Source organism: Aphelocoma coerulescens, chromosome 18 (genome assembly GCF_041296385.1).
Source record: "Aphelocoma coerulescens isolate FSJ_1873_10779 chromosome 18, UR_Acoe_1.0, whole genome shotgun sequence".
NCBI lineage: Eukaryota > Metazoa > Chordata > Aves > Passeriformes > Corvidae > Aphelocoma > Aphelocoma coerulescens.
The window spans coordinates 1,088,454-1,115,550 of NC_091031.1; the positions used below are offsets into that span (position 1 = coordinate 1,088,454).

The window sequence follows — 27,097 nt, forward strand, 5'->3', positions numbered from 1 at the left end:
CCGGCTCCATGTCTGTCTGTTCCCATCCCTCCAGTGCTCCAGGACACCATCACAGCTGAGTGTCGCACCGGCCGTGGCACCGACATTCCCGACTGGGAGCCGTGGTGGTGGGGGCTGCTGATGGCCAGGCCAGGAGGTGCTGACTCCGCTGCAGGTTTGCTCCTCATCCCCCTCCCCACGTCTCCCATCGCCAGCCCACAGCTCCGGCTCCATCCCCCCATCCAGCCAGGCCTGCCTTCGACGCTGCCCAAACCACGGCAGCAGCACCGAGCACCCGGGCAGGGGCACAGCCCCGGTGGCACCTGATGGCCGGGACAGCGGCCAGCCCGGGCCGGCCCCGCCGCGCTCTCCGGCAGGCGGGGAAGCACCGGTGCATCTCCCGGGGCCCGGGGAGAGAACAAAGGAGGGCAGCTGCAGCGGAGGGAGCGGCGCTGCCGGATGCGCTGCAGCGCGGATAATCCGCCCCGGCACAGCCCCCGGCGCACCGGCGGCTCCGGGCGCGGGGAGCGGCCGCTCGGGCCGCGGCGTGAGGGCTGTGCGGGGATGGGGAGGGGGCTCATCCCGGCTCCCCACGCAGCCCCATCCCGGATCCTCGCGTCGTGCCCCCCGTTCCATTCCGCCCCGTGGCCGCGGCCGCGCTCACCCCGGCTAATGCCGCGCCATGAAGGAACCGACTTACATTAACGACTTTTGTCACCAAAGTCATTAACATAATAGGGCTTCCACATCAAAATTGAATATTAATGCTCCGCCGGCTGCGGAGGGAGGCGGATAATTGCTCTAATACATTTTCCAGTCGGATTTTCGCATCGCGGCAGCAATTGCATTAGCAAACCCGATTATTCCCACGGCCGGTACAATGGGATGGTTAATGGGAGTTAAGTTCCTGCCTTTTTCCTCGGACCCCCGAGCGGCTGCCGCTCCGTGCCCCCCACTGCCCCCACCCGCGGGGAGCGCGGTCCCTGAGCTGGGAGCAGAGGGGACAGTGGTGCGGAGCCACCTCGTCCCTCCGTGCTGGCAAACACGACCCTTGGACGCAGACGGCCTTGAGACGCACCGGGAATGCCGTGGCCAGCTGGAAAACCGCCTGTCCTCGGAGCCGTGCTGTGCTGTGCCATTCCGTGCCGTTCTGTGCCGTGGGGAGCCCTAGGACGAGCCATGAAGGACAGCAGAGGGGACACACGAGCCAGGGGGTCCCAACACAGAGCTGCTGGAGGTCCAGGGAGAGCCAGAGGTTGTTCCCAGCTCCCATCCCAGGAGTGTCAGGGTGTCAGGGGACCCTCCTGCCTCCTTTCCCTTCTGTGGGGGTTCAGCAGCTCCCAGGAGGATAAAGCTCAGGAAAACGGCTGAGGAGGGGGGACACCATAGAGGTTACAGCCCCTTCACTGCACCCCCAAACATGTCCCCTGTGCAGGGACAGGCCGTGCCCTCTGCCACCACACCCCGTCCTCGAGGTCCCCTCTTGCCCCCCCAAGGGGCACACCATGCTCAGGGGGCTCTGTGGTGGCGCAGCCCCCGCTGGGAGGGGGGCAGGCACTGTGAGAGCAGCAGTGGACAATGGCAGCTGCGGGGCTGGGGGGTGGATGTGGGGGGATCCTCATTAAATTGACTTTAATTGTGCTTATTTGGCCTCACTTCATTGATCAACCTCACAAAGCAGAGTTATCCCCACGGGGCAGGGGGGCTGCCCACAGGGTTTAGACACGCACAGTGGGGGTCTGTCTGCCCACTGGGGGGGCTGCCCAGAGGAGGGGGTCTGCGTAAGGTGGGGCTTCTGTCCGCAGGGGATGCCAACTCACGAGGGGCAGTCAGCCGAGGGAGGGGGTTGCCCACAGCAGAGGCTTGCCCAGGTTTGATGTTTACCCACTGGGGATCTGCTCACTGTGCCCGGGGACACAGCCCTGGTGCTCCACAAGCCCTGCACTCAACCCCTTCCCACCCAGCACCAGGGGATCCCCCGGCCCCTTCCCATTCCCACCGGCGTCACTGTGGGAAGGAAGAGCCTGAGAGACACTTTTTTTGAGGTTTTTTTGGTTTTCTTTTTCAGTCACAAAACTCTTTCCCAGCGCTCCCAGACCACCGGTGGCTGCACATCGTGTCCCCCCACACCGGGATCTGCACCGCGCTCCCGTTCGGCACCGAATCCATGAGCTGGGATAATCCACAATGGCCTTTTCCTGCCCCTTCCCATGTGGAGAGGGATCCAACGGGCCGTCGAACGGCAGCCACGGAGGTGAATGCGGAGGCTGGGTGTGCGGTGCCTCCGTGCTGCTGGTGCCATCCCGTGTCCTTCTGTGTCCGTGTGTCCCTCGGCGTGTCCCCGAGCGTGGCTCTGTGCCGCGGCCGCACGTCCCGCTGCACCAGCGCCTGTGCCGGGCTGTGCCCCGCGGTGCGGCCGCCTGTTCCCGGCTGTCCTTGTCTGTCTGTCCCCGTGCCGTGTCCGTGCGTCCCGGCACGCGCAGCTCTGTCCACGCGGCGCCAGAGGGTCCCCGCGGCCCCCGGCCGCTCCCTCCTAACTCGATTGCCGTCCCGCGTAATGAATCGCCCGCCGTAATCTAATCGTGGTTACGAGTGATTGGGATTTATTTCAGCGTTGTCAATCAATTACAGCCTCTTATTGCAAAAAAGGAGTAAAACCCAAAACCCCGCGGCGCCCCGACAGAGACCCTGATGGCAGCCGTTGCCAGGCCTCTGCTCCCGGTACCTCCCAGTGCTGCTCCTGCTCCCGTTCCCACTGTGTGCTTGGTCCCCAGTACCCCACACGTTTCTCTGCACGGCCCCCCCACATTGTACAGCCCCCCAACCATGCACAGGCCCCCAACACTTCACTGCACATCCCCCAACACTTACACCCTCCTCGCAGGGCCCCCAACCATTCCAACGCCCCCACTGCAGCCCCCCAACACTGCACACCCCCCACCCTGCTCTGCATGGCCCCCCCACATTGTAACCCCTCACTGCACAGCCCCCCAGCCTTGCACAGCCCCCCCTTGCTCTGCACGGCCCCCCATATTGTATCCCCTCACATTGCACAGCCCCCCCACATCACAGCTCCCCCAACACCGCACAGCCCCCCCATACTGCCCCCCCTCACACTGCACAGTCCCTCCAACATCGCACAGCCCCCCCATACTGTCCCCCCACATCACAGCTCCCCCAACATCGCACAGCCCCTCCATACTGTCCCCCCACATCACAGCTCCCCTAACATCGCACAGCCCCCCATACTGTCCCCCCACATCACAGCTCCCCCAACATCGCACAGCCCCCCCATACTGCACAGCCCCCCATACTGCACAGCTCCCGATTACCCCCTTACTGCACACTCCCCCCGTCCATCGCAAGCCCCCCAACACTTCACCGCCCCGGCAGGGTCCCCAGCCACTGCGGCCCCGCGGTTCCCGGCAGCCCCCCCGCCGCCGCCCGTTCCGGACCTGCTGCCCGCGGCCCGTTCCCGTCCCGCCGCTCTTTGATCCCGCTCGCTCCGGCCCGGGGCGCTCCGGGGTGTGCGCGGGGGGGCCTCGAAACCGCCCCCGCCGCGCGTGTTCCCCCCCCCCCCCCGGGGGGGGCGCCTTGAAACCGCCCGCGGCACCGGCCAATCAGCGCCTTGTTTACACTGCGTGATTGACAGCGCGCTGGCGCGGCGCCAGCCAATCAGAGCGCGGGGGGGGCCCCGCGCGCTGCGGCGGGGGGCGCGCGGCAATGCAATTCCCCCACCCCCCCCCCGCCCCGCGCGCGCACCGCGCCTGCGCGCCGCTCCCTCCTCCCCATTCATCCGCCGGGCTTGAATTAGGCGCCGCCGTTCCGCGCCGCTCGCCGCGCGCTGATTGGCAGGAGCGCTGGCGGCCCGCCAGCCAATCGGGAGCGCCGCTCGCTTGACGCGCGGCGCGCGCGCCGGAGGAAGAATGGAGCCGGGGGGAGGGCGCGGGGGGGGGATCAATGGCCGGCGGGGCGCGAGCGCCGCGCGGCGGCCAATCAGCGAGGGGGCGCGCGCGCGGGGCACGCGCTCATTAGCATGCGGGGCGCGCCCGCCCCGGCGGAGAACGCGCGGCGTGAGCGGGAGGCGCGGCGGGGTCCCCCCACCCCCCCCCGCCTTTTCCCACCCCCCCCTTCCCTCCCCCCCCCCACCCCCCCCAACCACACACCCCCGGTTCCCTTTGCTGCAGGAGCAGCCGGTGCATGGGCAGTGCACGGGCACCGGCAGGAGCACGCTGCGCACCCCCGCCACGGGACCGCACTCGCCCCGCGCGCGGAACGCCCCTCCGGTAAGTAACTGCGATCCGCGGGTGGGTTTTTTTTGTTGTTGTTGTTGTTGTTGTTTGGGGGTTATTTTAATTTCGGGCGCTCCGGGGTTATTGTTTGTTGGTTTTTTTTCTTTTTGGTTTTGTTGTTTTTGTTTTTTTTTTACGCCTTAACAATTTTTTTGGCGTTATTTATTTTGGTTTTTTGGGCGTTAATTTTTTTTTTTTTAATTGCGTTTTGGGCATTATTTTTATTTGTGTTTTGGGCATTATGGTTTTTTTTTCTTCGCCTACTTGGATTTATTACATTTTAAATTCTTGGGCGTTCATTATTTAGCATTTTTAAATTTTTTTCAATTTATTTTTTGCAAATTTCCTTTTCTTTTCTTTTTTTTTTTTTGCATTTTTACCTTATAATTTATTTTTTCGCTTTATTTTTTTGCCCCTTAATATTTCTTTGCATCTTTCCGGCATCAAAATATTTTCTACGTTCGTCTTTTTCCTACAAAAATATTTTTTCTCTTCATCTTTTTTCCCCCAAAATATTTTTCCCCTGTATCTCTTCCCACCAAAATATTTTCCCCTTCATCTTTTCCAATTAAAACATTTTTTCCCTTTCATCTCTTTATATTAAAACATTTTTCCCTGAAAACCCGTCGCTTTAAAACGCTTCGCCTTAAAATTTTGTTCATTAAAATTTTGTGCGTGAAAACATTTGTTCATTAAATCATTTGCTCATCAAACGCTGCTTCACTAAACCGTTTGCGCCTTCAAACATTTTCGCATCGAGCCCTTTTTGCCTTAAATTTTTTGCTTTAAATATTTTTCCCTTTCCATTTTTTCCCATTATTTTTTTCGCTTTACACTTGTTTTTTTTTTTTAATCTCAATTAAAAAAAAAAAATCCCAAAACAAACCAACCTCTTTCACATATTTGCCTCAGCTTTATTTAAGGAAATACACATGTTTTGTTCCCGGCCCGTGTTTCTCCCCCCGGGGCTCGCCCCGGCGTTCCCCCCGGTCCCCGCGGCCCCGGCCCGGCCCCTCGCGCCCCCCGGCCGCGCTCGCCGCCCCGCGCCCCTTTGTTCGCCGCCGCCCGGCCCGTGCCCGGCTCCCCCCGCCGGATTGGGCCCCCCGGCCCCGGCGCTGCCAGAACAATGACCCGGCGGGCGGGAGCCGCGGCCGGGCACCGGCAGAGACCGGGAACCGCCGCCGGGAGACCGGGCAAATACCGGGAAACCGGGGCAGGGCGCCGGGGACGGACCAGGGAACCGGGGCGAGGAGGGTCAGGACAGCGGGAAATATCGCGGAAGCGGGGCTGGGGGAACCAGGCTGGAGGGAAGACGGGGAAACACCGAGGAACCGGGGCTGGGGAAGGAAGGAAACCGGGGAACCGCGGCGAGGGAGGCGCCGAGCACCGGAGAGACAACGGGAAGCGGGGAAAGCAAGGGCGAGCGGGGCCGAGCCCCAGGGAGATACGGTCGGTGAACCGGGAGAGATAAAAGAAGCGAGCGCCGGGAAACCGGAACCCGAGCAGCGGCCAGAAAGGGTCGGAGCAGCGGGAACCGGGCCCCGGGAGCGGGGACAGCCGTGCCCGGGCTCCGGGCAACCGGGATTGAGAACCGGGAGTACTGGATAAAGGGGGGGCTGCCCTTCGGGAGCACCGGGAACATGGAGTGGAGGGGGCTGTGCGCTGAGGAAACTGGGGATCATGAACTGGGAGTAACTGGGGGAAGGGGGGGCCGTGTTCCGGGGATGGCAGGGAACAGGGACCGTGCGCCGCGGGTACCAGGGAACCCGGGGCCCTGCGAACCGCAGAGAAAGGGGGCTGTGTACCGGGGAAGCGGGGAGTGGCGTGCTGGGGCGCGGGGGCTCTGGGGTGCAGGAATGGCCGTACCCCCACCCCGGTTGTGCTCTCACTCTCTCCTTTCTCTCCCTGTGCCAGGAGCGGAGGATGAGCCGACAGCCCCGGCGCGGAGCGCGGCACGACGCCCGCCGAGCCGGCCCGGCGCGGCGCTGAGCATCGCCCACGAGCCGTGTCGGGTTCCCGCCGAGCCCCCCGCGGGTGGGTGCCCCCGGCATGGACGGCCGTGACTTCGCGCCCCCGCCGCGGCTGCTGTCGGAGCGGGGCAGCCTGGGCCACCGGCACGGCACGGGGCGCGTGGCGGGGTCGGCACACGGGGCCGTGCAGCCCCCCGGACACTTCCAGCCCACCAAGTACTTCCCGGCGCCCATCTCCATGGCCACGCACACAGGTCAGAGGGGTCGGGGCGGCCGCGGTGTGGGGGGCCGGGAGGGGTTGGGAGGCTCGGCGCGGCCCCGGGAGCTCGGCACGGCCCCGGGAGCTCGGCCTCCCTTTGTGCTGACCTCGCTGTCACCGCGTCCGGTGGTTTTGGGGTAAGGACTCGCACGCACGGGGGACATCCCCCCACCCGGCCGCTCCGCCGGCGCGGGAGGAGCGTGACCCCGGGCTCCGCCGGCGAGATCCCGGTGCCGGGACAAGGAGGCGCGTTCGGGGTGAACAAGGAGGCCGTTATGCGCGGGGCCGTGGGGCGGCGGTGGAAGGTCACCGAGCCCGGGCTCGATGTTCGGCGCCGAAGTGTCAGGGTGCGAAGGGGTTCGCGGCGCGTGTTCGCCGCGGCCGCTGCCGGAGCTGGACAAAGCGCGGCACACGGCCGAGCTCGGCACGGCCAACCAGCACCGGCGCGGGGTCACCGGATCCGGCGTCCGCGGCGAGCTGCCCGCGCGGCTTTGTCTGCGGCATGTGCTCGGCTGCAGCCGGGCACGGCTGAACCGGGGTGCACAGCGCCTAACCCGGGGTTCGCTGCGCGGGGGCTTTGAGGGCGCAGCCGGCGGGGAGCACCCTGCCGCTGCTGAGCTCCGCGGTGGGGCCGGAGCGGGAGCAGGGCCGGAGCGGGAGCCGTGTGCCGGCTCGGCGCGGCGCAGCCCCGGGGCCCCTCGCTTCCCGCCGGCGCAGGCGGTTGTCTGGCCGCGGCACGGCGGCAGCGCCGGTTATTGTCGCCGCCTTGATGAGCTGTGAATACTAATAAAATTATATCTGCTTTAATGGGATTACAATTAGTGCGTGGATTAGGGCGGGGGGCACGGCCGGGCCGGCGCGGGGGGGTGGCAGCCGTGGGGGCTCTTGGAAGGAGGTGGAAAGCGGGGGGCACCGGGGGGTGCCGGGGAGGCGGCGCCGGATCGGGCCCGCGGCCGGGGCGGTTTCGCTTTGTGCCGGCGGCCCCCGCTGCCGGGACCACCGCCGGGCTCGGGGGGCCACCCTGGCTTCCCCCAGCTTTGTTGGGTGAGGAGTGCGGACGGGGGCTTGGAGCCTGGCCCCGGGATGGGGGATACGGGTGGGGGGGCTCGGCCGCTCTCCGGCTCGCGGTGACCGCGCGGGGGATCCCGGAGGGACGCCGGGGTGCTGCTGGCTTCCCTCCGGCTTCCCGCCGCGGCGGCGTCTCCGTGCAGGACCCTCACACCCGCCGGGGCCTGGGCGACACATGGGAGCCCGAACGCACCGGAGGTTGTTAAAATAACATGGATCCGGCTAAAAATACCCCGGCAGAAACGCGCCGAAAAAAAAAATTGAAAAAAAAAAAAAAAAAAAACAGAGAAGCCAAACCCAACAACAGAACGAGCTAAAAATATTCCGGCTTTGGCAGGGCCGGCGCAGCCGGAGCGCTTCCCAGCGAGCTGCGCTCCGAGGCTCCGCGCGGCCGGAACGCTGCTGGGGCGGATAAACCGGAGAATTGAGTGGCCGGCACGGTGCCGGTGGGACGGGGGTCCCCATCCCCAGCACCCCGTGTCCCCCCGGCACGGCCCAGCCGCGGTGCCGGCAGCCGTGGCAGCGTGGCGCGGTAATTACCGCCGATGATTGATAATTACCCCACCCAGCGCACGGAGCCAGCCCGCGGTTGGCCGTGGCGGGGCGATGCCGGTGCGGCACGCGGCACCCGGGGGGCACGGCGGGGCTGGGGGGGCTCCGGCCGCGCTCCCCCAAATGGCTCCCGGCGTGGGGCCGGACTACACCTCCCAGGAGCCTTTGCCGGGCCCGGCGGCCGCCCTGGGAATGGGAGATAAAACTGTTTTCCTTGATTTTATTAAAGCCGTAACTCAGGGCCGCGCGTTGTTGGAACCGAAAGCTCCGGATGGCGTCGGGTTTGGCACCGGCACCGGATGGGTGATGGCAGTGCCCGGGGAGGGGAGGATGGAGACCCCAGGAGCTACCAGAGCCCACCCAGGCGGGGTGCAGCCTCTGCACCCCAATTGTAGTGGGTCCCACTGCCACAGCACACCCCGTGCTGAGCAGGGCCGGGGGTCCCAGTGCCTCCGCCACAAGCGGGAGGTGGGAAGCTCTGGCAGAGGCCCGGCTGAGCCACGCTGGGGCCTGGCCGCAATTTTTGCCCTTCGGATGTTTTTGTGGACTAGTGGAGAGTTGTGACTGCGCCGGGCTGATTGTCACCGTGGCCAAGCTCTCGGCCGGGAGCAGCGTGGCCGTGCCGGTGTGTGGCTTGGCCAGGGGGGTGTGCATGTGCATCCCAGTGCGGGTGTGCAGCCTGCCCGTGGGGGTGTGCATCCCAGTGTGAATCCCAGTGTGCATCCCAGTGTGCATCCCAGTGCTGACCTGCAGCCTGGCCTTGGCAATGCTGGTGTGCGTCCTGGTGCTGGCACGCAGCCTGGCCATGACAGTGCAGGTCCCGGTGCACATCCCGGTGCATCCCAGGGTGTATCCCGGTGGCAGTGAGTCGGCAGCTGGTTGTGCTCCCGCACCTGTCCCCTCCCCGGATTACGCCGCAGGCTGGGTGCTGTGCAGGTCCTGGCATGGTTTTGAAGGGGGATTTGGGTGGTGATGGTGGGAGGCAGGTGGGGACGGTGCCCTTGGCTGGGTGGTGACACAGGGCCGGGTGCCAGCGCTGCAGCCGCTCCGCATCGCTGCTTCCCTGGAGACGGGATCTGACGAGGGGCTGGAGGCCGCAGCACGGCTCCAGCACAGCTCCGGTGCAGGGGGTCCCTGCTCCCCCCACCCCTCGTGCGGCGCATTGCCAAAAGTAAGTGTCAAAGTTAAACCCGATTTGGAGATTAACTGGGCTGCTCCTTGGTAGCCACGAGGCGCCGGGGGCCGCGCGTGGCCGGTGGGAGCAGCGGGATGTGCAGAACCCTGGATCCTCTGGAATTACCCCGGCTCTCGCAGAGTCATCCCCGAGTGGTTCCACTGTTCCTTAGTCATGAGCTGGATCTAGGCGGAGATGTTGCCACGTGCCAGGCTCTGGGGGACAGGCAGCTGCCACCAGCCCCTGGCACTGCCCGGGGAACAATGGGGAGTGGATGGGCTCCACGGAGAATTTGGGGGCCACTCTGCGTACCCCTGGCTCCTTGGGACCCCCAGCCCTGCCTGTGCCCTGACTGCCCCACAGCATCACCCCAGGGCAGGGTCTGACCCTGCTGGGTGCTGGGGTCCCCCAGCCCTGGGGGAAGCGGGGGTAGATGAGTCCTCCCCTCACCAGGACCCACGTGTGTGACATTCACAGGAGCTGCACAGGGTGCCCATGGGCCCACATTTTGGGGGGTTCCTGGGAAGGGTCCCTGTGCATGGCATCCATGTGACATCAGGATTGGGGTGGGACATCAGGACCGCCGGGACCGGACCCTCCCTGGCTTCCCTGTGCTCCAGAAATGGTCTTGCAAGGCACGTGTGTGTCCGGTTGTGCTCTGGGTGTGCAAATCGTGCTCTGGGTGTGAAAGTCACGCGTGCAGGGAGCATCCACTGAGCACACGCGCGTGCCAGCCGTGCCAGCAGCTTTTCCCAGCTGTGCCAGCAGTGTTTTCCAGCCGTGTGCATCACCCTCGTGAGCCTCAGTGAGTGTGCAAGCAGAGTGTGCAGTGGCTGTGGCCAGTGCAGCTGCCGGTGGCATTCCGGAGGGGATAACCCGTTGGATAACACTGGGATGGCCCTCCTGGCCCTGTCGGGCACATTCCAGCAGTGTTTCACCACTGCAGCGTTCATGTAGTGCCGTAACAATATGGATTCAGTTGGAGTTACAGCACCGAGGGAGCCAGAGCCCATTTATTCCCTGTTTGCCAAATTTTTAAAGGGGCCGTGTGGGTTGTGAAGCACGTGGGGGGGGGGGGGGTTTGGGGGCTGCCCACCACCCCCTTCCCGATTTGGGGGGGCCTGGGTTGCCCCTGCCAGGGTCCCTGCCAGCTCCCAGCCCTCCGCCTGCGGCCCCAGCTCCATTAGGAATGTTCCAGCCCCAAAATAGCCGAGGGAGAAACCCAACCCTGCGCACGTCCCCCCCGCCACCGCACAGCCCTGGGTCTGTCACCGCCTTGGGGATCCCAGAGGAGCCGTGGGCTGAACCCTCCCAGGACCACGGCCCCCCCTCCACACGCTGGCCCTGAGACTTTCTGCTTTCCCAACACATTCCCATCTGTGCTGCACTTGGAGTGGGGGCGAGGAGCAGCTGGAGAGAAGGGAACACCTCTTGTTGCCCCCTCCTGAGTCCCCCCGGTGCCCCCACCCCCCCCGGCGCTGTCAGTGTGGCTATGCTGAGACCTGGCACACTTGTCACACGTGTGACCTTCTGCAGATTCGGGGCCAAGGGAAATTTCGCGCCGGAGCCGGGAGCGATGCCGGCGGGGCTGAGTCACGGCACCGGCCTCGGGGAGCCCAGCCAGGGAATTCCCAGGGTGACGCTGCCGGGGGGCGGCGGGGGGGGCCGGGCTGGGACCCCGCAGCCCATCTGTCCCGTGCTGGCAGCCGGCCCCACGGTGCTGTGCCCGTCCTGGCGCGGGGCTCCGCCGGCACTGCCGGCTCATCGGTGACACGAGTTGTGCCCGGTCTCTGGGACTGGCAGCACGGGCTGCTCCAACACTGGTGGCTTATCAGTGACACGAGCTGTGCACGTCCTCAGTGACCCGTCCCTGTCGTGTCCTCGCCATCACCGTGGCTGGAGGGGCAGAACCAGGGGGCTGCTCCGTGCCCCTGCTCAGTGCTGCGCGTGGCAGATCGTGAGCATGCAGGGGGCCGTGGTGAGTGGGAATGGGGACCGGCGGTGCCGGCCACGGGCCCAGCGCGCACCGGGGGACCCGTGAGTCAGCGGGTGGGCGGTGGGGAGCGGCGGCCCCACAGCCCCCCCGGGACACTCCGGCCCCGCCGCCATCGGGGCGGGGTGAGGGGTTATTTTTTTCCAGCCCGTTTCACAGCTTCCAGAAAAGTCTCATTCTGGAAACCTCGGCTTCCCGCCCGGCACAGCCGCCCGGCACGCTGCCGGCTCCACGCCTGCGCGGGGTCCCCCGGCACGGCCGGGGCTGTGGTGCACAGGGTGGGTTTGCCACGGGCAGGGCTGAACAGGGATCCCCCGGGACGCGTTGGCACAGCGGGATGTGCCCACCCATCCCGGTGCATGTCCGGTTCCCAGAGCTGCGGGTGGGATGCGGCCGTGCCCCCGGCCCACGCGGCCCTGCCCGGCTCGGCCTCGCCACGGAGGAAGGAGTGAAGCTGCCTGAAACCACATCCCGACACTCATCCCAGAGGCATCCCGGTGGGATTAGCCGGGGAGCGTGGGCCGGCTTAGAGAGCAAAGCATCGCTTCCTGCCCCGGCCGGGCGGGCAGCCAGCCCGCGCTCCGCGCCACGCCACGCGTGCCGAGCTGTGCTGAGCCGTGCTGAGCCGTGCCACGGCCGCTCCGGCACACACGGAAATGGGGAGCGGGGCCACACGGTGAGGGGCAGCTGCTCCCCCATGCTGGCTCCCCCCATCCGGCTCCCCCCATCCGGCTCCCCCCATTCCGGCTCCCCCCGCCCAGCCGCTGGCCACCAGCTCCAAAGTTTCCACCATGATCTCACAGCTTGGCCGGGATGGGGGGCGGGATGGGGAGCACTGGCCATGGGCCTCCCCAAGGGTGCTGGGGGCCCCCCCGGGCTGCGCAGGAGGCAGCAGGGTCAGGGTCAGGGCTGTCCCCCCTCCTTGCACTCACACACACGTGCGCACACGCACAAACATGGCACGGCACAGCCCACGTCCCTGGATCTTGGGATTGTCCTGGCACTGGGAGCAGCCGGTGTCCCCTCGGGGGAGCAGCAGCATGGGGAGCCACACGCATGTGCAAAGCCTCCCGTGTGCTGGCACACGTGTGCGTGCTTAGGGCACGCACAGGGCAGGGCTCTGGTGCCCCTTGCGCGGCTCTGCTGTGCCTCGCACACTCTGGAGCACATCTGAGCCCCGTGGGGCTGGGGGTGTGAGGGACGTGCGTGCACGAGGGGTGTGACCACACAGGGGACGCGGGTGCTCACAGGGGATGTGCACGAGGGTCAGGGTGACGTGAGGGATGTGGTAACGCGAGGGGTGTGAGCACGAGGGCTGTGTGTGCCCAGGGGCTGTGTGTGCACAAGGGACACAGTCACACGAGGGACACGTGGCACGAGCGCTGTGTGTGCACGAGGGCTGTGTGCGCCCAGGGGCTGCACCCCTGACTGTGCCCTCTCCCTGCAGCCGGCAGCAGCCTGATGGGGAGTGCCCCCCCCTCCTCCTTCATGGGGGGCTTCCTGAGTGGCAGCCTGGGCTCTGGGGGGCCCAGCCACCCTGCCGGCCCCACCGCCTCCCCCCCAGAACCGGCCTTCTGTGGGCCCCACTCCGGCACCTCCCAGATCTGGTTCTCCCACTCCCACGAAGGTGAGTGGGCAGCGGGGTGGGGATGGGCTGTGGGTCCAGGGTGGCTGGAGGCAGTCATGGCTCTGCCCAGTGCCAGTGGTCACGTCCTACCAGTGCCCACATGCATGGGATCCAGACCCCCTGGGTCAGTGGCTGCTGGGTGATGGGGGTGGGTACAGCCACCATCATGCCCCAAAACCCTTGGGCATCCACGGGGACAAGGCTCAGACCCCACAGTTGGGGTTGAGGGTGGCTGGAGAGGCTCCTGCCGGGCTGAGTCTGGGCCACCTCGTGTCACTGGTGATGATGAACCTGGACAGGGATGCCCGTGTTGGGGCAGGTGACAGTGTGGGGACCCCCGGGGCAGCCCTGGTTAAACCGAGTCCCTATGCCCCCCCATGTGCTGGCGTCTCCGTCCCGCCGGAGGAGCGGGAGCGGGGCGGCGGTGCTGGCGCGGGGCCCTGGCAGCCGGCCCGGCTGGTAGTTTGACCGGCTGCCAGCTGGCTCCCGGCGTTCCGGGGGGGCACGGGGGGACGGGGACGGGCAGCGCACGCGGCTGATGGACAGCCCGCCCGAGCCGTGCCGAGCCGAGCCAAGTACGGCCACTGCTGACACGAGTTTGGGGGGGGGGGGGGTCCTCAGTCCCTCCCCCCCCCCCGGCTCCCAGAGGGTGGGAGGGGTCTCAGCCTGGAGGGGATCGCAGGCTCTGCAGGGAGTTCCCAGCTGGAGCGGTGCAAGTTGGGGTGCTGGGGACAGGTGCCACCCCAGCCCTGCTGACTCGGTGTCCCCAGCCCCGGGGTACCCCCGCTTCTCCGGGAGCTTGGCCTCCACCTTCCTGCCCATGGGCCACCTGGACCACCACGGCAATGGCAACGTGCTCTATGGCCAGCACCGTTTCTACGAGAGCCAGAAAGGCAGGTACCGGGGTACCGGGGCCACCAGGGACCCCCATGGGGGTGCGTGTCCCCAGCCGAGCAGGGGTGGGGGGCTCGGTGCCGGAGCAGGTGGTACCAGAGCAGCGGGTGGGGTGGTGGGTGCCGGTCCCAGCCCCGCTCCTGCTGTTCACTGTGTTGTGGCAGGCGGTAATGGGGCCGTTGTTTGGGTGGGACACGGACCCAAGGAGCCCGACCCTTCATCCCGCTCCTCCCCTCACTGGTGCGGCCGCCGGTTGGGTGGGGGGTGCGCGGGGGTCTCACCCATCGCCCTCTCCTCCAGATAACTTCTACCTGCGGAACCTTCCGGCGCAGCCCCCCCTGCTCCCCGCCAGCCACGGCTTCCCCGGCATCGCCCGCGCCGCCCCCGGGCCCCCCGCCGGCTCCTGCAGCCGGGAGCGGGACGCCGGCCCCCTCCCCAAGACCCCCAAGGACTACGAGCGCTTCCTGGCGGGCAAGGAGAAGGGGGGCAAGGGGGACCCCAAGGAGCGGCTGCCCGAGGAGGACCCGAAGGAGCGGCACAAGGCGGTGCTGCCGGTGCCGCCCGAGGGGCACTGCAAGGAGGGGGTGCCGCCGCGGGGGTCCGGCGACGGGCGCCCCAAGCCCCTGGCCTCGTGCCTGCTGGGGGCCAAGGGGCTGGACGGGGACGGTGCCCGCGCCGCGCTGCCCAGCTGTGCCGGGAGCGCCCTGCCCCGCGCCGCCCGCTGCGCCCCCAAGGAGCGGGAGCCGGGGGTCCCCGAGGCCCCCCAGCCCTACGGCGAGGCGGTGGAGCGGCGGCAGATGCTGCACCACGCCGTGTCCTACGCCGTGCCCGCCGCCGGCTCCTTCCCCTGCCTCCCGCTCCACGCCGGCCCCGAGGTGCTGTGCCCGCTGCCCGAGCCCCCCACCCGCGAGCTGAAGCTCAGCGGGGCTACGCTGGTGCCCTCGGTGGGGCCCCCGACGGACAAGAGCCGCTCCTTCCAGGCGGAGTCCGGCGGGATGGAGCGCGGGGACGGCAAGGAGCGGCACTCCGAGGCGGGCACTGAGCCCTACGGTGCCCCCTTCCACCACCCGCTGAAGGCCGAGGGGCCAGCGGAGCGGCGGCTGGAGTGGGGGGCTCCGGGCACCCGGCTGAAGGGGCTGGAGTACCTGGGGGGGGGCGCAGCCGAAGGACCCCCCTTCTCCGGCCGGTGCCCGGCGCCCAAGGCAGGTCTGGAGAAGGGCTACTTCGAGGTGCCGCCGGCCCCTGACTGCTCCCGCGCCCCCCGGCCCGACCCCCTGGGCGTCCGCGTCGGCCCCTCCTGCTGCACTTTAGAGAAGGGCCCCCCCAAGGACCTCCCGGCCCAGAAGGTGGCTCGGATCCGGCACCAGCAGCACCCCGAGGCGGAGGCGGCCGAGGGCAAGCGCAAGCCCCTGGAGTTGGGTGCCCTGGGGTACGGCGGGCACCCCCTGCCCCCCTGGGGGGTGCAGGGCCAGGGGCCCCCCCTGGCTGTGGCGGAGGAGCGGAAGGGGGGGCCCTACCTGGACCCCTTCGGCGCGGGGCTGGTGCGGGCGCAGGAGGTGCCCAACGCCCCTGACGAGGTGTCGGCCATGAAGAACCTGCTCAAGTACAGCAACGGGGCACTGCTGGGGGGGCAGAAGGGCCCCCCCTTCGTGGGGCTGGGCAGCGCCAAGGGCAGCTGCGCCCACCAGGATGCCAAATTCCCATCGGGAAAGGGTCAGCCGGAGCTGGAGCGGCCGGACTGCGCCCGCGGCCGGGAGCACGAGGCGTTGGGCCCCGGCGGCACCGAGGGCGAGGTGCGGCAGCCGCCCGTGGGCATCGCGGTGGCCGTGGCGCGGCAGAAGGACACGCTGGGCCGCCACGAGCCCTACGGCACCGGCGGCACCGGCAGCACCGGGCGGCAGCGGGCGGCTGCGGGAGTGAAAGGTAAGGGCTGGGGAGGGGGCCGGGGTGGTGGGGGGCTGCCGGTGCCGTGCTGATGCCACCGTGGTGTCCCTGTGGCAGCGGGCACCGCGCGCCCCGTGCACCTGATGGAGCTGGAGGCGGAGGAGGAGCGAGGCCGGCTGTGCGAGGAGCGCCTGGGGCTGCCCGGGAGGGACATCCTGCTCCAGTGAGTGATGGGGTGCTGCTGGGGGAGAGGGGGGACCCTGGTGTGAAGGGCAGAAATGTGCTGTATGTACTTTTTGGGGTGCAGGGATGGGAGATGGGATCCCAATGGATGGCTATGGGGGTGCATTTGGGAGATGGGGGTCCCTGTGGGTGTTGGTTATGCAGGGATGGGAGATGGGTCCTCTTTAGGGGTGCAGGGAAGGATGCTGCGGTCCTGGGGTGCTGCTGGGGGTGCAGGGGTGGGAGATGGGGGTCCCTGGGGGTGCAGGGGTGGGTGGTGCCAGTGCTGCCCCCACACTCTGTGTATCCCCTGTTCCTGCAGGGACAACAAGGACCTGGTGGAGTTCGCCCGGATGCACCCATCGGGGGGGTGTCCTGGGGAGCTGACCCCCCACCTGATGATGGCGGGGGGCTCATCGCTGCCGGCGGGGCAGCTCGGGGGGGACCCCGCTGCCCACGCCCACCCTGCACACACGCACTGGCTGCCCCGCACCCGCAGCCCCTCCATCTGGATGGGGGGACACTCCTATGGTCAGTGCCGGCTTTGGGGGAAGTTGGGTGGGTGCTGAACCCCAGCAATGGGGTGCTGACAGACCCCCCATCCCCACAGGCATCGGGCACCCTGCCCTGCACCAGAACCTGCCCCCTGCCTTCCCCGCCTCCATGCCCAGCGCCATGCAGCCCGTGTTCCCCCTCGCCCAGGACCCCCCTACGCAGCTCGTCATCCTCCCCACGGAGCCCCCCACCCATGGCACCCCCCACACGCTGGGTGAGCCTGAGACACCCGGCTTGTGCTAGGGATGGGGGTCCTGGAGGCTGGGGGGCTGAGAGAGAGGAGAGGGGGTCCTTGGGGGTGCAGGCTGGGAGATGAGGGGTCACTGGAGGCACTTTTGGGGGTTCATGGGTGATTCGGTCCCTGGGGGTACTGCTGGGGGATGCAGGAGTGGGAGATGGGTCTCTGGGGCACTTTTGGGGCTGCAGGGGAGGGGGATGGGGTCCTTGCAGGTGCTTTTGGGGTTCAGGGGTGGGAGATGGATGTCTCTGGGGGTGCTGCCAGGGTCGCAGGGCTGGGGTTGGGCACTGCTGAGGTCTGTGGGGTGACCCTGAAGAGGGTGCCCGATTGACCCCCCTGCTGCCGGCAGCCGACGTGATGGACCAGGCGTCGCTGTGGCCCCCCATGTACCCGGGCCGGGGTCCCGGTGCCCACCTGCAGCACACGGGGCAGCTCCCCGTGTACCCACGGTCGCAGTTCCTGCGGCAGCAGGAGCTCTATGCCCTGCAGCAGCAGCAGCAGCAGCAACAGCAGCAGCAGCAGCAGCAGCAACGGGCGGCCCAGGCCCTCGAGATCCAGCGCCAGGTGCACGGCCAGGTGCCAGGGGGATGGGATGGGATGGGATGGGATGGGATGGGATGGGATGGGATGGGATGGGATGGGATGGGATGGGATGGGATGGGATGGGATGTGGGGCTGGCTGGAGGATGCAAGGTGGGATGGAGGTTGGGGTGGAGGGTGGGTTATGGGACTGGGGTGGGTATATGGGATATAGGGAAGGACTGGGGGGCCTGGGGACAGGCGGTGGGGCACAGACTGGACCATGGGGCTGGATGGGGATGTGGGGTGCAGGGCTGAGATGTGGGATGCAGGAACCAGGCTGTGGGGCAGGCACTGACACGCGTCACCCCGTTGTACCCCACAGCGGAAGCCGGAGGAGCAGCCCCTGGAGCTGGAGGAGGGGGGTCCCGAGAAGCCCCTCAAACCCTCCCACAAAGCAGTTGCCTTAAACCCCCCGGCCAAGGGCCTGACCTCGGCGGCCCCCGCGCCCCCCAAGCTGTCCCCGTGCTGCCACTCGCCGGCCCTGCGGCACCCGGCCAAGTGCCCCGTGACCCTGCCCACGGCCCCCTGCACTTTACCCGCCTGCCCCGCCGCCAGCCCCGCCGTGGCCCCCCGCTCGCCGGCCGCCAGCCCCCTGCCCGCCCCCAGCAAGGGCGGCGACGGCGAGGACGCGCGGGGCGAGGGGCAGCCCCCCCGCCGCTATCCCAAACCCCTGGAGCCAGGTAGGACCGCGGGGACGGGGCACGGGAGGAGGGCGGGCGGGGGAAACCGGGGCGTCCCCGCTGATCACCGCCCGCTCCCCGCAGACCTGCCCCCCGGGTATGGCTACCCCGCCGCCGCCATGGGCTACCCCGCGGCGCACTCGGCCGAGCCGGCGGACCCCGACCCCGTGCACGCCGGCTCCCCGCCCGCCGAGCCCGAGCAGTCCCGGACCTTCAGCCCCACGGCCGAGGCGCTGCGGGAGCCGGGCCCCCCGCGGGACCCCCCGGCCGAGGGTCCCGGGACGCTGCTGCACCGGCACCACCTGCTGCTCCCCCCGGGGCCGCTCTGCGGGGAGCGGGGCGCAGCGCCGGCCGGCGGCGGCACCGAGGAGCCCTTCGGGGGGCACCGGGAGGGGGCTCAGGGAGCGCCGGAGCAGCCGGAGCAGCAGCACCCCGTGCCCGAGGGGGGGGGCTCCCCGCTGCCCCCCACTGCGGAGGAGGAGGAAGAGGAGGAGGATGAGGACGAGGAGGAGGAAGAAGGCGACAGCGATGGCTCGGAGCCAGAGGGCAGCTGCGACGAGGAGGAGGATGGTGACGTCCCCGCTGGGCGCCAGGGCTGCTCGGGCGGGCTGGAGGCGCTGATCGCCGCCGGCATCGACCTGGGGGAGCTGCCGGCGCTGGAGGAACCCGAGGAGCCCCCCCCGGCCCCCCCTTCGCCCGCCCCCCACCCCTCAGGGATCCCCGGCATCGCCCTGCTCAGCGAACTCGCCGACCTGGAGCTGCGCCGGCGCCGCTGTGACCTGGCCAGGGAAGGTGGGTGACGCCCGGTGCCCCAGTTGTCCCCAGCATGCCCTGGTGACTCCCAGCACCATTGGTGCTTCCAGGACCCTCCAGTACCCCTTGTCCTGTGGGGCTGGGGGGCTGCATGCCGTGCCATGCCGTGCCGTGCTGTGCCCCGCTCGAAGCCAGTGCTCGGCTCCAGCGCTGGCTCCAGGCAGGCGCCGGGATTCCCTCCCAGCTCGGCTTCCCCAGGGAATCCCGGAGGCCCCAGCGGGGATGGCCGCACAGCCTGGCACATCCCCAGCCTCGCGGGTGGGAGGGAGGGAGCGTGGAGGGGGGACCCTGTGCTGGGTTCAGTGGGGACACTGTGGGCTGACGGGGTGGCTGTGGGGTCCCACTTCCCATGCTTGGGGTGGTGGGATGGGCACGGGGTCGGCCGTGGCTCGATGGGGCACATCACCATGGCCCTCGCAGCTGGGGGTCTGCTCCTGTGCCCCCCCAGCCCCCCAAGAGCCAGCGCAGGGGTCCGGGATGTCCATCCTTGCTGACCCCGTGCCGTCCCCACAGGTGAGGATGAGGAGCTGCTGGCCTTCAACCTGCAGAACCTGGCCACGGTGGCGGCTGCCTGGTCGCTGGTGGAGGCGGCGGGGCGGGAGGGCAGCCCCCCCGCACTCAGCCCCCTGCCCGTGTCCCCCCCGCCCCGCGCCCGCGTCCCCCGGCGCAAGTACACGTGGACCCCCAAAACCAAGGCCGTGAGTGTCTCTCCCGGAGGGGGCGGGAGCGGGGATGAGCTGTGCAGGTCTCAGCCCTGGTGTTGAGGCTGCTGGCGCTGCCAGCTGTGCCCAAACCCCCCCGGCCCCCCAGGTGTGCCCGCTGAAGGCGGCCATGGAGCAGCTGAACACGCAGGAGGTGGAGGTGCGGATGCGCCTGGCCGAGCTCCAGCGCCGCTACAAGGAGAAGCAGCGGGAGCTGGTGAGGCTGCAGCGGCGCCACGACCACGAGTACGTCCCATCCCCGTCCTCATCCTGAGCCTGGGGAACAGGGGCAGCGCTGACAGCCATCTGTGCAATGAGTTGGGCCTGTCCTTGGGTGGCGGCGGGGGCTCTGCTGACCGCGCCCCCGTTTTCCAGGCGTGACGAGAGCTCCCGGAGCCCGGCGCGGCGCGGGCCGGGGCGGCCGAGGAAGCGGAAACACTCCAGTGCCCTGGGCAGGGCCGAGAGCCGCAAGGTCAAGTGAGTGACCGGTGCCGCGTGTCCCCCCTTGGCCCAGGGGAAAAAATTAATCTTCAGGTTTTATGTCACAAGACGTTAGTGAGAGAGGGGAGGGAGGGGGGAGGGGGAGACGGCAGCTGGGGCGTGCAGGAGCCAGCCAGGGTGGGGTCTGGATCCATCTGGGATGCGGTGCAGGATCCTTCTGGGGGATGCAGGATGAGGCTGAGGGGTGCAGGGTCCCCCCAGCAGCCCCACGGGCACCGTGCCCACACCGTGTCCCCCCAGGGCGGTGAAGACCAGCCTGTCCCTGCTGTGTGCTGAGCTGCGGGGGGACCCCGAGCCCCAGAAGAAGAGGAGCAAACTGGCGGGGGGGACCTTCGGCAGCCTCCAGGGCTCCCCGGTGAGTCCCGCAGGGTCTGGGGGGGGTCTGTTCTGTCCCCAAAGCCCCCTGAGTCCCCCCAGTGTGGGGTCCTCTGCCCTGTGTGGTGACTCATGGGGTGTCACAGCTGAAGCAGAAGGTGAAGGGCAAGGGGCTGCCCCCCGGGCTCAGCCCCTTCCGCCGGAGGGACCCCAACCCTGGCGCCCGCATCCAGAAGAAGCTGAACCGGCCCAAGGGCTCCAAGGGCTCCAAGTACCAGGGGCAGGACCCCGGTCCCCGGCAGCCCCCCCACTTCAGAGGCAAGGCGGGAACAGGGATGGGGTGCGGGATTGGGGTGGGGGTGAGGGGTCTGGGGTGGGAGTGATGGGGTGAGATCCAGGATGGGATACAGGGTCAGGATGGGGATGTGGTTGGGAGGCGGTGTGGGGCTGAGGACGGGGATGTGGGATCTGGCATGGGGACAGCGATGTGAGGTCAGGGTTGGGGTTCTGGGGTCTGGTGTGGGACTGGGGATTCAGGGTCGAAGCTGGGGGTGCAGGGTCCAGCCATGGGTCTGGGGGGGCAGGATTCAGCACAGGGATGGGGGCTGAGTCCAGCGTGGGGCTGTGGAGCGGATGCTGGGTGTCCAGGACAGGTGTGGGGGGGTTGGCTCATGCCAGGGGGTCACACATGGCCCCAGCTCACCCCATCCTTCACTGGGGGGGCAGGGACTACCCCTGGGTGCAGGGTCCCTCACCAATGTCCCCTCCCCTCACAGACGAGCCCGAGGGGGACACGGACAGTGAGGAGGGGGACGAGGAGCCGGGGCTGTCATTGCCCGCAGGGCCGGTGGCTGTGCTGGGGCCCTCCCCATCCTCCGTGGTGAAGATGGAGGCCAACGAGAAGGCCAAGAAGAAGAAAGAGAGGCAGGGGCTGCTAGGTAACGGGATTCCCCCCGGGAATGTCGGCGGGCACAGGGGCGAGGACCCCTGGGGGCACGTGCTGGGACTGGGTGGGCAACCGTGAGGTGCTCTGAGCCTGGACCTCCCTGGGGTCCCCCGAGCCCTGTCACCCCGTGGGGTGCCCTGACCCTTGCTCCCCCCAGGTCCCTGCCGCCTGGGCAGCCCCGAGGGGGAGGTGAAGATCAAGCGGCGGCCAGTGAAGCCGGGGGGAGCTGGGAAGCTGGAGAAGGTGCCGGGCCGGCGGAAGGCAGGGGGCTGCCCCGAGGGCAGCAAGAAGAAGCTGAAAGCCAAGGCCAAGGAGAGCCTGCGGCCCCCAGCCCCCGGCGGCCCCAGCCCCCCGGGAGCCCCCGGCAGCCTCTTTGGGGGCACCGACCCCCGGCTGTTGGGGCCGCGGGACGAGGGGGCTCGGCTGGGAGAGAGGGGCAAGAAGGGCACCCGCAAGAGCAAAGGGCTGCAGGCGGCCCTCAGGGTGAGCAGGGGCTGGGGTGGGGGCACCCCTGGGCTGGGGGGCAGGGAGGTGTGGGGTGTGGATGTGCTGGGGGCACCGGTGGGACCAGGGCATGCAGGGGCTGGGGGTGTTGGGGGGTCCCGGTGAGATGGGGGTGCAGGTTTTTGGGAGCGGTTGTGGGGCACTGATGGAACTGTGGGGTGCAGAGGGATGGGGGCACGTTTTTGCACAGGCTGTGGGTTCTGGTGGAGCTGAGGGAGCACCAGTGCAGGGACTGGGGTGGTGGGAGGCACTGGTGAGCCCTGGGGGGGCTGGGGTCACACAGAGGGGTCATTGGCCGGCCCTGACCTCCCCCTGCAGCGCAAGAACGGGGCGCTCTCGCTGGCCCTCTCCCCCCGGAGCGCCAAGACCATCCTGAGCAAGGGCAAGAAGCTGGCCAAGGTCAAGAGCAAAGTGGCCACCAAACAGGTGAGACCCGGGGGGACTGCCCCACACCCCGGCACGGCCCCCTTTGCCCCCCACCCACCCCGAGCCCCTCCCGCAGTGCAAGGGCCGGGCCGTCAGCAAACTCCTGGAGAGCTTCACTGTGGAGGACGACTTCGACTTCGACGACAACAGCAGCTTCTCGGAGGAGGAGGAGGAGCTGGGGGGCTGCCTGGCGGGGGGGGCGCGCGGGGGGGTGCCCCACGCCTGCGCCATCCAGAAGGAGGATCTGCGGGATGGGCTGCACATCCTGATCCCCAAGGAGGACAGCCTGCTCTACGCCGGCAGCGTGCGCACCATCCAGCCCCCCGACATGTGAGTGGGGGCTCCAGGGCTCCCAGACATTTGGGGGGGGTCGCAGCCATTTGGGGGGGGCACTGCGGTGGGTGCTGAGCCCCTTCTGTGCCCCCTCCCCAGCTACAGCATCATCATCGAGGGTGAGCGGGGGAACCGGCAGCGCATCTACTCGCAGGAGCAGCTGCTGCAGGAGGCGGTGAGCGGAGGGAGGTCGGGCTGGGGACCAGGGTGAGGGGTCAGCGCGAGGGTCCCGCACCCCACAGACCCTGACACGGTGCTTCCTGCAGGTCCTCGATGTCCGGCCGCAGTCGCGCCGGAGCCTCCCGCCCGGCACCCGCGTCTGCGCCTACTGGAGCCAGAAATCCCGGTGCCTCTATCCGGGGAATGTGGTGCGAGGTGAGGCGGGGGGGTCAGCCGGTGGGGTGGGCGGTGCCGGGGATCCCGTGCCCATCCCAACAGCCCCCCTGTGCCGCAGGCTCCTCCAGCGACGAGGAGGAGGAGGACGCCGAGGCCGTGCTGGTGGAGTTCGATGATGGGGACACGGGACACATCGCTGTGTCCAACATCCGCCTGCTGCCCCCCGACTTCAAGATCCAATGTGAGGGGCCGGGGTGGGATCACGGGATTTGGGGCGCTGTGTGGGGAGCACGGGGCCACCCTGACCCCCCTGCTCCCCGCAGGCACCGAGCCCTCCCCGGCCCTGCTGGTGTCCAGCTCCTGCCGGCGGGCGAAGCGGGCGTGCGGCGACGTGGGCACCCCTGGGGCGCTGCCCCCCACGCTCTGCCCCGACCACGGCCCCCAGCCCCCCCGGAATTCCGGCAGGAAGGCGGCCGGCAAGGAGAAAAGTGGTATGGGGGGAAAGGAACAGGATACCCTGCTGGGCTGGGATGAGGGAAATGGTGTTGGGATGAGGAAAGGCGCTGGGATGCGAGAAGGAGTTTTTGGGATGGGAGAAGGATGCTGGGATGCAGGGAACAGTGCTGGGTTGTGGGGAAGGCTGTTGGGATGGGGGGAAAGGTGCTGGCATGTAGGCAGGGGAGCAGATTCATGGAAGAAGGCAGGGATGTATGGAGGGGTGCTGGGATGCAGAGATGGGGTTAAGGGGGCTGGGAATATTGGGTGCAGAGAAGGGTGAGGAGCTGGGGTTGGAGGAAGGGGTGGCACGATGGGGGATGGAGATCAGCCCCAGATCATCCCTCCCTCCCTCCTCCTGTGGCCTCCGGACGCCTGACCCCCGTGTTCTGCAGGCAAAGCCGTGGAGGGGCTGTCGGGGGGCCGGGGGCCGGCGCTGGGCGATGCCGCGGCCGGGCGGCGCGGAGGGTCCCTGCTCAGCTGGGCCACCGTGGCACAGACCAAGCGGAAGGCGGCGAACAAGGGCTCGGCCGTGCTCCAGAACCTCTTCCAGGTCAACGGCAGCGCCAAGAAGCTGCGGGCCAAGGAGACCCTGTTCCCTCTGCACCACCACCACCACCACCTCGCTGCCCCTGTCTTCGGCAACGCCTTTGGCGCCGACTCCTTCGGCCGCATCGCCAGCTCCTATGGCTCCTTCGGCGCCGGCACCGGGCTGGTGCTGCCGGCGGCCCAGAAGCTCCTGCGCTCCAAGAAAGCCGAGCGGCTGGAGGCCGAGGTGGGCAGGAGCGGGCGCAGGAAGGCGGCGGGCAGCGAGTTCCTGGTCAAGCTGGACCACGAAGGGGTGACGTCCCCCAAGAACAAGACGTGCAAGGCGCTGCTGTTGGCCGAGAAGGACTTTGGGGCCAGGCTGGAGCGGCCGCTGGGCAGCCACGGCTACGGACACGCCGGCCTGGGCGGCCGGGAGCGCAGGGGCCGCGCGGCCGCACACCCGCTGCCCGTGGGGCTGGCGCTGCGCAAGTACTCGGGGCACGGGGACTTCGCCCTGAACTGCGACAGCGACTGCCACAGCTCCTACTCGGACATGGACGAGGACGAGGACGCGGGTGGGCTCGGCGCCGACGTCCCCTCGCGCTTCATGACGCGCCTCTCCGTGTCCTCCTCTTCCTCGGGTTCCTCCACCTCGTCCAGCTCCGGCTCCATCTCCACCTCCAGCCTCTGCTCCTCGGACAATGAGGATTCCTCCTACAGCTCGGAGGACGAGGACTCGGCGCTGCTGCTCCAGACCTGCCTGTCGCACCCGGTGCCGGCGCTGCTGGCACAGCCGGACGCGCTGCGGCCCAAGGGCACCGCGCCCCAGCGCTGCTTCCTGTCCAAGGCGGCCGCCGCCGGCCCCAAGGCCAAGCTCAAGCGCAAGGACCCCCTCAGCTTCGCCAAAGCCAAAGAGTTCTCCCGGCGGCAGCGCCTGCCCTCGGTGGAAAACCGGCCAAAGATCTCCGCCTTCCTGCCCGCACGCCAGCTCTGGAGGTGGTCGGGGAACCCCACGCAGGTAAGGAACCCCACGGGCAGCTGCCATGGCACAGCCGGCACCCGGCTCTTGGCGCGGGCAGTGCCCACCGTGGGCACCCACCTCGGCACGGTTTGGGAGGGAAGGAGCAAGCCCAGCTTGGTGCAGGTGCGCAGGGACACGCGGGTGCCACGTGCTCACGGCAGAGCCTTGGACGCTCGGGGTGCTGCGGCACCGCTGTGTCCCCCGCGGCCAGGGCGCTGCTCGGCTCTCGGAGCCCCGCCCTGGCGCTGCTCTCCGCGTCGCCCTGGGCTGTCCCCGTGCCAGCCCGGGGAGTCCCCGTGCCAGCCCTGAGCCCGCGTCCCCTCCCCAGCGGCGCGGCATGAAGGGCAAGGCGCGGAAGCTGTTCTACAAGGCCATCGTGCGCGGCAAGGAGACGCTGCGCGTGGGCGACTGCGCCGTGTTCCTGTCGGCCGGGCGGCCCAACCTGCCCTACATCGGCCGCATCGAGAGCATGTGGGAGTCCTGGGCCAGCAACATGGTGGTCAAGGTCAAGTGGTTCTACCACCCCGAGGAGACCAAGCTGGGCAAGCGCCAGAGTGACGGCAAGGTGAGGGCAGGGCTCCGGGGACAGGTAGCCACGTGCCAGGTCAGGTAGCCACGTGCCAGGTCAGGTAGCCATGTGCCATGTCATGTGGCCACACATCATCTCAGGTAGCCACACATCATGTCAAGCCATGTGTCATGCCAAGGAGCCATGCACCACATGGGGTAGCCACGTACCAGGGCAAGTAGCCATGTACCATGTCTGGTACACACGTGTCATGTCAGGTAGCCACATACCGTGCCAGGTAGCCACATCCCATGTCATGTAGCCACATGTGGCCATGCACCACATCAGGTAGCCACATACAGTGTCAAGTAGCCACATTACCTACCTCAGATAGCCATGTAGGTGGCATTGTGCACCATGCCAGGTGGCCATGTCCCACAGCAGGTAGCCATATCCCACAGCAGGTAGCCATGTCCCACACCAGGTAGCCATATCCCATAGCAGGTAGCCATATCCCACACCAGGTAGCCATATCCCACACCAGGCAGCCATATCCCACAACAGGCAGCCATGTCCCACACCAGGTAGCCATATCCCACAGCAGGTAGCCACGTCCCACAGCAGGTAGCCATGTCCCACACCAGGTAGCCATATCCCATAGCAGGTAGCCATATCCCATAGCAGGTAGCCATGTCCCACAGCAGGTAGCCATGTCCCACAGCAGGTGGCCATGTCCCACACCAGGTAGCCATATCCCATAGCAGGTAGCCATGTCCCACACCAGGTAGCCATGTCCCACAGCAGGTAGCCATATCCCATAGCAGGTAGCCATATCCCACACCAGGTAGCCATGTCCCACACCAGGTAGCCATATCCCATAGCAGGTAGCCATATCCCACAGCAGGTAGCCATATCCCATAGCAGGTAGCCATATCCCACACCAGGTAGCCATGTCCCACACCAGGTAGCCATATCCCATAGCAGGTAGCCATGTCCCACACCAGGTAGCCATATCCCATAGCAGGTAGCCATGTCCCACAGCAGGTAGCCATGTCCCACACCAGGTAGCCATGTCCCACAGCAGGTAGCCACGTGGCAGCCCAGGCAGCGGCAGTGACGGCGCCTTGTCCCCGCAGAACGCGCTGTACCAGTCGTGCCACGAGGACGAGAACGACGTGCAGACCATCTCGCACAAGTGCCAGGTGGTGGGCCGGGAGCACTACGAGCAGCTGACGCGCGGCCGCCGCTGCCAGGACCGCCAGGACCTCTATTACCTGGCGGGCACCTACGACCCCACCACGGGCCGCCTGGTGACCGCCGACGGGGTGCCCATCCTGTGCTGACCCCCGGGGTGCCCGGCCCCTGCTGACCCCCGGGGTGCCCGCCCTGTGCTGACCCCGCCCGGCTCTTATGCAAAGGGTGGCGTGGGGACACGGGGGGCACATCGGGGGGCGCGGGGGGGGGCTCCCCTACAAGCCATAACTTTCCCTAGTACCTCTGACTGTTTGCCAGCAGGTGAAGCAGAAATCAGGTGTGTTGTTCTATTTATTTTGCCTGTAAATATTGTATTTCTTCCGGGAAGTTTTATGGAAAAGCGAGAAAGGAAAAAACAAACAAACAAACAAACAAAAAAAAAAAGACAAAAAATGATGGAAAAAAAAAATCACAAAAAAATAATAATAATCCTCGGGGAAGGGGGTG

General features: G+C 67.8%; 1 protein-coding gene across 1 annotated transcript; it reads left to right on the plus strand.

The window, feature by feature from the left end:
• The first annotated feature begins 4,177 nt into the window (after positions 1-4,177).
• On the plus strand, positions 4,178-26,808 carry BAHCC1 (BAH domain and coiled-coil containing 1). Its single transcript, XM_069032734.1, has 27 exons — positions 4,178-4,265; positions 6,186-6,495; positions 12,735-12,914; positions 13,685-13,807; positions 14,109-15,731; positions 15,810-15,915; positions 16,237-16,445; positions 16,525-16,683; positions 17,057-17,283; positions 17,612-17,969; positions 18,054-18,761; positions 19,296-19,480; positions 19,593-19,729; positions 19,859-19,960; positions 20,225-20,339; positions 20,446-20,617; positions 21,076-21,237; positions 21,403-21,728; positions 22,068-22,175; positions 22,252-22,505; positions 22,608-22,683; positions 22,775-22,883; positions 22,963-23,085; positions 23,168-23,335; positions 23,735-24,885; positions 25,217-25,453; positions 26,533-26,808. Exons 2-27 carry the CDS (start codon positions 6,321-6,323, stop codon positions 26,737-26,739), a joined length of 7,500 nt encoding a protein of 2,499 aa, XP_068888835.1. The 5' UTR covers positions 4,178-4,265; positions 6,186-6,320; the 3' UTR covers positions 26,740-26,808.
• The last annotated feature ends 289 nt before the right edge of the window (positions 26,809-27,097 follow it).

Coding starts and splice junctions, on each gene's coding strand:
- BAHCC1 (XM_069032734.1), top strand. CDS start 6,321: ATGGACGGCCGTGACTTCGCGCCCCCGCCGCGGCTGCTGTCGGAGCGG. Junction 15,916..16,236: donor GGGAGGGACATCCTGCTCCA/GTGAGTGATGGG, acceptor CTGTTCCTGCAG/GGACAACAAGGACCTGGTGG. Junction 16,684..17,056: donor TGGCACCCCCCACACGCTGG/GTGAGCCTGAGA, acceptor TGCTGCCGGCAG/CCGACGTGATGGACCAGGCG.